General features: G+C 42.0%; 1 protein-coding gene across 1 annotated transcript in view; it reads left to right on the top strand.

Moving 5' to 3' along the window:
• Window positions 1–10689, top strand: part of LOC116693486 (retinoic acid receptor beta) — a 58441-nt gene that overhangs the window by 14762 nt on the left and 32990 nt on the right. The window contains exon 2 of the mRNA XM_032522490.1: window positions 3660–3820. Coding sequence (XP_032378381.1) covers window positions 3660–3820 — 161 coding nt within the window. The remainder of the gene's footprint in view (window positions 1–3659; window positions 3821–10689) is intronic.

Raw genomic sequence — 10689 nt, 5'->3', positions numbered from 1 at the left:
CATATTTCACCCCTGTGAAAATGCTCCACATAAAAATAATTAACGGCCCTTTATGCACTTTCTGCCCAACGAAAGCACAAGGTACTGTACATATCTTCATATGTTTTTGGAGGGCTCTCCCGTTAGTTGGTTCTGGAACAATATTTTATCCAAAATCTCCTCCTTGATTAATGTTACAGCGCCTGTTACTGTCAATGTCTTGATTCTGAATGACCTGTCAGCCTTCCAGTTCTCTGGGACTCATGAAACGTGCTTTCTTTGCTGGATTCATAGCTGCAAAGAAAATGATTGCAACCCGTTGGAAACCATCTCACAACCTGTTTATCCACACATGGACCATTTCCTACTTGAATGCAGTGTATATGGAACTTTCACCAACACGCATAAATGGAGTGCCAGGAAAAACTCTGGAAACTTGGGTGTTGAGGCTGTGAAGTCTGGGCTGTAGCCGTGTTTGGTTCCTTGTCTTGTATCTATCTGTGTATGTGTCTGTTTGTGTCTGCGTGTGTTGTTTTTTGTCTCTGTCCCTCCTGTCTTTCCTCTCTCTGTTCTATACTTATGTACATTTTAAAAAATCATCACAAAAAAGCATGCCATATCCTGTTGTGAACTATTGCCTAAATATCAAAAGGATCAAACTTTATACTTAATTGTCACATACACACAGTACAATGTGGTGAAATTCTATCACTGCATTTAAGCCATCCTAGGTATTAGGAACAGGGGACAGCTATACATACAGAGTCCAGGGAGCAACTTGGGGTTTAGTGTCTTGCTCAGGGACACTTTGACACTTTTGACAATATGGCCGGATGACCTGGGATTGATCCGCCAACATATCTGGCTCTTTAGATTTCTCATGTTCACCAGCTAACTGCTAACCGTCTGTCTGTAGATTAAACTTCAAACTCTGCTGATAGAAGGTTTTTACACTGTGTGGTCTCCTAACTCGCTAACCATGGCCCAATCTTCTGTCGAGACATTGGGAATTTCTGACAGTTATGTTATCTTTTATTTGGCAAAACCATTTTGTGACTCATATAACGCATTGTCAGTTGATCCATTGCGGTTATTACAATCTATTAGTGCAGTTTAAACAAATAATAATACATTTTCACAATAATAACAAAGTAATGATGGCTTTCTTACAAATTTTGTAATGCCTTGAGGCTCTACACAGTCGCATAACACTATGCTATAAATCTGTACCAGCAATAAACCTCCTTGGCCTCCATTCAACCACCTAAGTGCAATATGTGATCACGAGCTAGCGCTGGTGCATGAATATAAAGGGCTTTATTGTAAACTAGGGCAGAGATTGTGATTGTAGTGTTGTCAGCCAAGGAAGGTCTCTTGGGTGTCTCACCCTGACAATGGGCCCGGCTCGTTCCCTCCAGCTCTACTCCGTATTATTCTAAAGGGGTGTGTGCTGCTGAGCAGAGATGTGTGATGTTGGAGTGATCATGCTGTGTGTTGAGTAATAAACTTAGTTGGATTGTTTGAATCTTCTCCTGCGTTAGACTTCAAAAGATCTGTACCTAATGAAGCAAAGGACTCTGTGGATTCTCAGGGTGCACTTTACACACAACAACCTGGGCTTTGTTGTAGCTCCTGCCTGTGTGGTGCTGTAAGACTTTCTTCTAAGTGGTTAATTTAGGATTTTGTTTTCAAAACATTTTTGCATTTAGCGTATCAGTGCAAGGCACGGTGTATCTCGGTGTCCGTAGGAGAAAAAAAAATCCAAGTTGATGAATAACAGTTGATAAGCTCATCAACCCAGGGGACTTGGGAGGCACGATTCACTATATAAATAGGAAACAGTTAGCTTTGAACATTGTGCCTTTTAATAAATCATTTAAAAAGAGGATTCTTCCCATCCAGGGACCTTTGGCCATCTTGTAGTCTTCTCTCAAAACAGACTGTCCTTTGAGGATAGAGCAGAGAGAGGTCAGTCCTTTCCCTTACTGAAAGCCCCAGCGGGGTTGCCCGCTTGGTCCTTTGTTTCCAACTCCTTTTCGCTCGGATTGGAGCTGGCTGAGTTCATACGTTCCCTGATTAACTGATGGGCTGCAGGTGTGACCAGTGCCATGTGCCTGGTGGCTGCAGCACTTGAACTCTATTACCTCCCCCAAATCTGAATTTAGGGAGCCGACCTCTTGGCTGGCTTGTTTCCCTTGGTTTGCTACAATAGATCACCTTCTATTTCTATACAGCCAATGCATTTCTCACCAAAATAAATTGTGCATGTCCTTGCTTAACAAACACGTTGAATGCATTTCCTTTCTCATAAAACCTTTCAAAGCAAGCTTTTTAAGGAATTTTACTTTGCTTGTGCGTTTACTGGCTAGTATTCTTCTCTTTCCCTGCCTTTGTTAGTTATCTTGGCCACCAACTGTACGACTGCATCACATCACCGGTACTGTGAGCATCTAAACAAATACATGTCCACCTTTAATTACATTGGTTGGCAGTTCGATCCCCGGTTTCTCCTGTCCAAATGTCAACGTGTCATTGAGGAAGACTCCGAACCCCAAGTTGCTCATGATGGCCGGGCCATTGGCTTGTATGACAGCTGAGCCAACATCAGCGTCTGAATGTATGTGAATGGTTGAATAAAAGGAAAACTGTGAAGTGCTTTGTCCGTTTAGGTCAAAGAGCGCCATATAAAAGCCAACAGGTCCTCCAATCCATATGGCCACATAGGTTGTTTATAACTTCTAATACGACCCACAGGAGCGTTTCTTAAATTAGCGCCCCTAATAGAGGAACGAGATCAACACGTCCTCACACCTAACACAATGGTTACAGTTTAGAAACACAGTCAGCATGGAGAAACGGTCATATTTTGGTTAGATTTAGGCAACAAAAGTACTTGGTTAAGTTTAGCAAAAGATTGTGGTTTGGGTAAAAATGTGTTGCGTAATGTCACTTCATGATGTAATTGCACATGTGATGTGCAAAGGGATGTAGTTACGCTTGCTACGTGCAGTCAAAATAACAACGTTGAGTTTCAAATGGGACACAAACAGCGCTCTCCCGGGGCAAGTCCTGTGTTTGTTTGACCCATCTACCACCCCTCCCACCCACCCGAAATAGAGGTCTCCACCTAACAATAAATGTAAATATGGGTTGTAATAAAAATATAAGGCTTTGTTTTGTCCCTCCAACCTCTACAACTAAACCTACACCCAATATATACACTTAACTTAACCCAGATGAGCCACATAAAAACGACCAAAATAGCTCTGAGGAAAGTTTAAGGTAAGTAATTGATTACCTAAATTCATTAAAGCCACAAAAAAAAAAAAAAAAAATATCACACAATCCATTTGTGAAGCCCTAAGAGTTATTACAGACACTTCTGTTTTCTTCCTTTTAATGACTTTGCCAGTGGCACTAAGCTGACAGAGATTGGTTGATCTGACAGTCGACTGCAGCTTCAAAACTTTTGTGTCCTTATGTAAGGTCTCATATACATTTTCACTTGACAACTTTCTGCATATCTTAAAAGTAACCAGAAAAATGCCCACTAGCAACAAAGTTCTGTTGTTCCTCACGTTGTCTTTTATCTTGTTTCAAGTCCACATTTGCTTCGATGATTTAGTCATCCGTTTGCAAGTCATGGCTGACGCTAATCCTAATCCTTTGTTCTCCTTCAGCTGTTCGAAATGACCGGAATAAGAAAAAGAAGGAGAGCCCAAAGCCCGAGCTGGCAGAGAGTTACGAGCTGACAGCCGAGCAGGAGAACATCATTGAAAAGATCCGTAAGGCCCATCAAGAAACCTTCCCCTCCCTCTGCCAGCTTGGCAAATACACCACGGTGAGTTCACTGTCCTGTTGCACAATTCTATACAGCAGAATCACAAAAGTGATTGTAAAAATCATAAACATAACAGTGCTACAATGTGACACCACAGCCCTGTTTTACCGATGGCATGTGTGCTCCTTTGATCTGGTCTTGCAATCTAGCTGCAAGTGCAGAGCTCATAATGATAATCAATCGCTTGTACTGTACTCTAAATCCCCCTCTAAACTCAGATTTACATTGCTGAATGTTGAGGTAAATCCTCACCAACACCACTTCTTCTTCTTCTTCTCTAAAAAGCTATTGATTGGACATTAAGGGCTAACCGCTAACACACATCATGATTTCCAGCTGCCTCTGGTTGACCCATTGTGTCAGATGGTTTGTCAGGACCATCTGGGAAGCCGTTATTGGAAACTGTTTGGAAATGGTCAGGCACTTTCAAAAAGTACTTGGCAGATTATTAGATGATCCATCGGTCTATCACGGCCGCCATTGTTGTTTTGAACGAACAACACACACTCAAACCACGGCGGGAGCTGCCAGGAGCTACGCACCAGGTGCTGATTGGTTGGACACAAACATGTTACCTCAGGATCGTTTGAGATGAGCCAGGCCTGTCAGGCTTTGTCTGGGTTTGTGAAGGCTTCATTATCCCTGTCATGACCCGTCCCTGAACCTCCTTCGAACCCTCAAACCTCCCAGCCAGGCCTGGGCAGAATCATTCACCGGCTTGTCTGACTTGATCCCGACTTGCTCTGATACCATGCACACGTTGGCAACGATAATCCAATGAGACCAAGGCGGCAAGACCCAGGCAGACCCAGGGCATGCTGGGAAAAACCTGGTTAATTAAACAGCTGATTGGATCAGAATTGACTCAACACGACAACTTAATTAGTTAATACTATATAAATTTGTGAACTTGTGACTTCCCATTCAGACCGAAGGCTGCTGGAGATAGGTGTAAACTATCCGATTGTACAGCGTATTTTGTCACCGCTCCCGGGTGTTCTCGTCCACCTTACACACGAGGGGAATTCATCTTGAACGAGCCTCTTCTTTCACTCTCTTGTGATCTCACGTGAGAATCCAATTGCCGTGCACGGTAAGCCACTGGTGAGATGGACCCGAGATGGTAGCATGCTTTGTTTAATCCAGTTTTCATATGTGGCAACAGCGAGAGGAGAAATTAAAAAGGAGACGTTAGGACTGGAAGATGCTGCAGCTGCCAACATCAAACCTTCGTATGGGAATTACTACAGCCAGGCAGCTTCTCATCAGTCTGGTTGTGGCAGACACTATCTCAAGCTTACCGATACTACTAATGTCACTTCAATACAGGTTCCTGAATGATACTGACAAGTTTTTCCTGGATGGCTTTACAACATATAACGTTTGGCAGCCAAACGAGCATTATTACACCTTGGTAGAAGCATGCTACATGCTGATTGGCTCATTGATACTGATGAAATTTATTGAATGACAAGGCTTTTTCCGATACTCGATACTGAGGAGGCAATTTGGTTGCTGCCTAAAAAAGTTACCCAGCAGTGAAATAAACACAGCGAATCCAATGAATCATTATCTGCTTCCGTGAATCGAAACGGGCGCGGAAGTGAAGAGCCAAGAGGGGTGACGAGAATGCTTTGTCTGGGTTTGCAAAGGCTTCATTATCCTTGTCACGTCCCGTCGTCAAGGCTGAGAGTTCTGAGCTGTCCCTGAACCTCCCTCAAGCCCTCAAACCTCTCAGCGAAACTAACAACCCATGAAAGGCCAGATAGCGAAGCGGACGCTGATCCACGCAGGACCTTGAAGAAGAATCTCGTCAGTTGGACACATCAAGCCTTGCATTTCCAGTCTCAAAGCGGCCGACCCTGAACAGGACTGTGCCCAATGAGCTTTTCTTTCCCCCAAAGGACGCTTCTACACTCGTCATGACTCGGTGCAAAAGTTGGAGGTCATACAAATGTTGAAAAAAAACCTCTAGAGCGAGTAGTTGACGCTGAGTTTTTTGACGTTTTGACAGGCAAATGGTTGGAGCTGCAGGGATTGATTGACTCGTAGGCATGGCGGCACGGTGCAGACAGCTGACAGCGTCTAATGTGTTTGTTTTTAAGATGACTTACATATAGATTACCATCGGCGCAGAGTAAGCTGTGATTGACACCGACGCTCCTCAAACAGTATTCTGTTAGCGAGTATATGAGAGCGGGAGGGGGAGGAGATGCATGTTTGATACCATTTGGCGGTGCTAGTTTTGTAACTCTCATGACACCTGTCAATCATGTCAAATACTGTTTATACAAAGATAAACATATCCGTTGAGGAGCCATAATGTGACAGTAATGTCTCTCTTGCTGCTGTGATGAAAGTAATTCAGTCAGAGACAAACTATGGAGCCGAGATGGGTAAGAGATGCTAAAACGGAGCAAATTGTCATACGGTGTAGCTGTTAGCTGTCATTCATTCATTATTCATTACAGTTACATAGCCCTTTATTATAGACGCTACACCAGCACCCACCTAGCTGATGCACGGCAGCCTTACCCCTTAGTCCCTTGGTAGAGAAGAAGGGAACATGTAGAGAAATCAAGGGGAAAACCCCGTTCAGACACGGGGAGAACATGCAAACTCTCCACAGAAAGGCCCAGAAGGACCAAGGTTGGAACCCACTACCTTGTTGCTGTGAGGCCGCCGTGCTGAAAATCCCTGACAATGAAATACTAAGAGATCTCTTCTCCTTTCTCTTTATTAAAAGGATCCCCATTAGCTGATTCCGTGGCAGTCAACTACTCTTCCTGGGGTCCATAATACCCATTGCATCACATGAAGTATATGTGATCACATTAATATGCAATACACTTATCCACGTACATTCACATGCATGTGTACACTTGCACGCATACACACACACACACACACACACACACACACACACACACACACACACACACACACACACACACACGTACATTTCCCATAAAGAGATCAAACTGTTACCCGCAGCTTTCCGCTGTCTGCAGCTGTATATACAGTATAAGCTCCCATCTCCATAACTGTGTATTTCTCCCCTTACAATCCCGACACAAAGCTCCTAATCACTGTAACCCCTCTCTACTCCACCCTCATCCCATTCCCACTCCCCCGAGACACTTCCTGCTTTTACAAAATAAACATTCTGCATTGAGTCAAAATCCATAGCTGAAATTAGTAGGACATAATAGCAAAAATATTTGCTCCCCGGTTATGATATAAGCCAGTGTTTGCTGTTTGTTGGAATGGCCTCAGATAAAGCCTTAATCTGGATCAGCGGTAATTATGCTTGCTCACAGACTGTGAGAAGTTCCTCATTATTACAAGCGATTGGATCCTGAAGCGCCTTTTGAGTCCTCGACGTCGGAAACAGAAGAGGAGCTCCCGCGTCCCTAGATTAGGTTAAAGCTCCAATTATGTGCTGAAATATTCAAATCCTAGTCTGCAGTGATTTAGGAGTTCATTGCCGGGTTAGTGGCGATAGCTGCGCGTGTGAGAGGGCTTAGCTCGACAAATGAATAACGCTTCATTGACAGTGATGGTGATGAAAAACGAGCCTGGCAGTTTCAAATAGAAAATAAAACATTAGCGCTCGCCGGGGCCCCTGGCGGCTCCAGGCAGCGGCGGTGCCGCTGTACAGTACACAGCCCGACCTGGAGATATTAGTTCGCCCGTCGCCATTATCCGTCACGGGTACCGGCTGCTTTCCCCTGCCTTCCCCCGTTTCTGCATCTGTACACACACACACGAGCGTTGCCGATGTACTGGCGAGCGCTCGTATCTACACGGCCTGCTTCTTCTTTTTCTAATGCAAGTTGTCTAATTTGTTTGTATAAATGTTCTTAAATGAAATTAGAATTCCCCAGCAACTTCCCAGTTTCGCTCTATTGAATCATGGGACTTGTGTAATTGACCGAGATCCCCCTCCTTCCTCCTCAGCTCGGCCTTTTTCATCCCTTTCCCTCTCCACCCAGAGGGGAGAGCAAGATAAGTTGCTTTAATATCAGCCACCTCCGCCCACCGAACATATGTGCATTGTGCAAACACACACACACACACCCACACGTCTCGGCACTGCCTCCTCCAAATCAGATGTCAATCCATGGAATGTGCGTAATGCTGTTGTGTTGACTGCAGCTCGTTGTCTGTGATTTAAGCATGGCCCTAATGCGCACCGCACTTAACCTCAGATCATATTTAATGATCTATCTCTCTCTCGTTGCTGTTCTCTGTCTCCCTTTATGTCTCTCCTTCTCTCTCGGGTTTGCCACCATAGATTGTTTGCTCGTGAAGGTGTCCAGCAGCCGTGGTGCTAACTGCCTCCCGGTAACAACCTCAAGCGGATTGATCTTCTGCTCCAGGTCTCTCCACGCGGCCAGGCCGGCCCGCGGCATAGGCAGTCCAGACAAATGCTAGGGGCGCCAACAGTCCAAATGAGTAAAGAAACGTTCAAGATAATGAGAAAAAACCCGACAAGAACGTCAGAAAAGAGACGGAAAAACCAGGAAAAATGGCAAAGCGTTGAAAATGGCACCAAAAGCGTAAAAAACCCGTCAAACTAGTAAAAAAAAACAAAATCCCAAACCACCGAAACAGCGGCAATAACATCGGAAAGGCAACACAAGTACGGAGAAAAAGTCAATAGTTTTAAAAAAAGCACACAAAAACAAGTAACAGCACCAATAACGTCTGAAGGGCAGCAAAAAAATGTTTGAAAAAGAATGAAAAACGATAAAAAAGGGAACAAAACCGTTGGAAAAAACTGTCAAAAATGAAGAAAACCGCAGAAGAAAAACTGACAAAATTACTAAATACTACCAAAGAATTACTAAATACTACTAATACTAAATTGGATGCATGGGCTTAGACTGATGTGCAACATATTGAGTACATATTGTCAATACTGTCATATTAGTTGGTCACTTTTTCAGCAGCTTTCTTCAACGGCTTCGGGAGTGTTGGACGGTAAAACCTGGCTCACCATCCTGCACGTGATTAGGAGCCCGGGCTCCAAACCACTGTCCAGAGATCATCTGTCGACTGTTATCGTTCATATTCAAATGGAGAGACTTTACAATTTAGAAAAACTCAAACATGGTGGTATTTTACTGGCTGAATTGGACCCCATCTGGGCCAATAGATAATAAATGATTGTTTTTCTGCAATAAAATGTTGTTTCTGTCAATGTGTAATATGCTTGATGGATATCATTTCACACTAATTAAACTGAAGGATAAAATATAAAACAATTAAATAAGAATGTGACACTGAGACTTTCTTTTGGTCTCTAAATTTCAGGGTTGTGTTGGGAGTTAGATATTTATTCGGTTTTATTTAACATATCTGAAGTTTTCTCAGAACTCTGGACATTGTACGGCGCTGCCCTTTCTTACATGAAGCGCACAACAGCGAAACACACACACACACACACATATATATACACACACACATATATATATATATACACACACACATATATATATATACATACATATATATACTATCCAACATGTATATATACCACAACACACATATATACACACACACATACATATATATATACACACACTACATATATAATACACTATACACACACCACTTATATATACCACACACTATATTTATATATACACACAGACACACATATTATATAATACAATACCTATATATACATATACACACACATGTAATATATATCCACACACACATATATACACACACCATAAATATATATAACACACACATCCATATACATACACCTATACAACACACACTATACACACACACACACATATCTATACAACACACACAATATATACACACAACACATATATATATATATATATATAATGTATATCCACACACGACACACTATATATATAATAACATCATATTATACATAACACACACATGATATATATACAACACACACACATATATATGGACACACACACACACATATATACACACAACACACATACTACACACACACACACACACATATATATATATACACACACACACCACATAACACACCCCACCACATATACCACACAAACACACACACCATCATACATACATATATATATATACAGTATATATATATATATATATATATATATATATATACATATATATATATATATATATATATATATATATATATATAGCCGAATATACACACACATATATATATATATAAGTAAATTAATTTCCGCAGTCCAGCTTCCAGTGTTGAATTGTTGAATGCTGTTCCAGAGGTTTTTCTACAACACTCATAAAGACCAGTTATACCAAATTCAGTAGAAATAGATAAAATTACATAACTGACCAAATTTAACAACAATCTTAGTCTGTGTTTTTCTCCTGCTGTATCCTCCCGACAGCGGCACAGCAGCCACGTGCACGCTCCCTTGGTTTAACTGTTAAAAGTTAAAGTTAAAAATCGGAATTTAAGATGCTCCAGACTTATTTTCTTATTTATGTCCAGCTATACTATTCCCTTTGTCTGAGTTCTGATATACTTCAGTTATGTGAGGCTTTATTTTACCATTGCTTTGTCAGTCAATTCTATATATTATTTATCTGCTTATACAACTTTAACACTGCAAAAGCTGAAAGCAGGGTTTTTTCTCATTCCCCCCCCAAAAAAACAGAAGAATAAGTTTGGTAGTATCAATAATATTGGCTGAAATACACAAAGAGAACTTCTCAGATTGACTAGAGATTTTTTGTCTTACACTAGTTCATGCTGGATAAACAGTGGAAATGTCCAAGGAGTTTATTGGGAGACACCAAGCACTCTCAACTGTCAATGTCTCAACATCTTTGCTTCCACCTCCCCCCCC

The sequence above is a fragment of the Etheostoma spectabile genome, chromosome 8 (genome assembly GCF_008692095.1).
Source record: "Etheostoma spectabile isolate EspeVRDwgs_2016 chromosome 8, UIUC_Espe_1.0, whole genome shotgun sequence".
NCBI lineage: Eukaryota > Metazoa > Chordata > Actinopteri > Perciformes > Percidae > Etheostoma > Etheostoma spectabile.
Note: the sequence above shows the minus strand (reverse complement) of the source record. Positions and strands in the feature narration are given on the sequence as shown.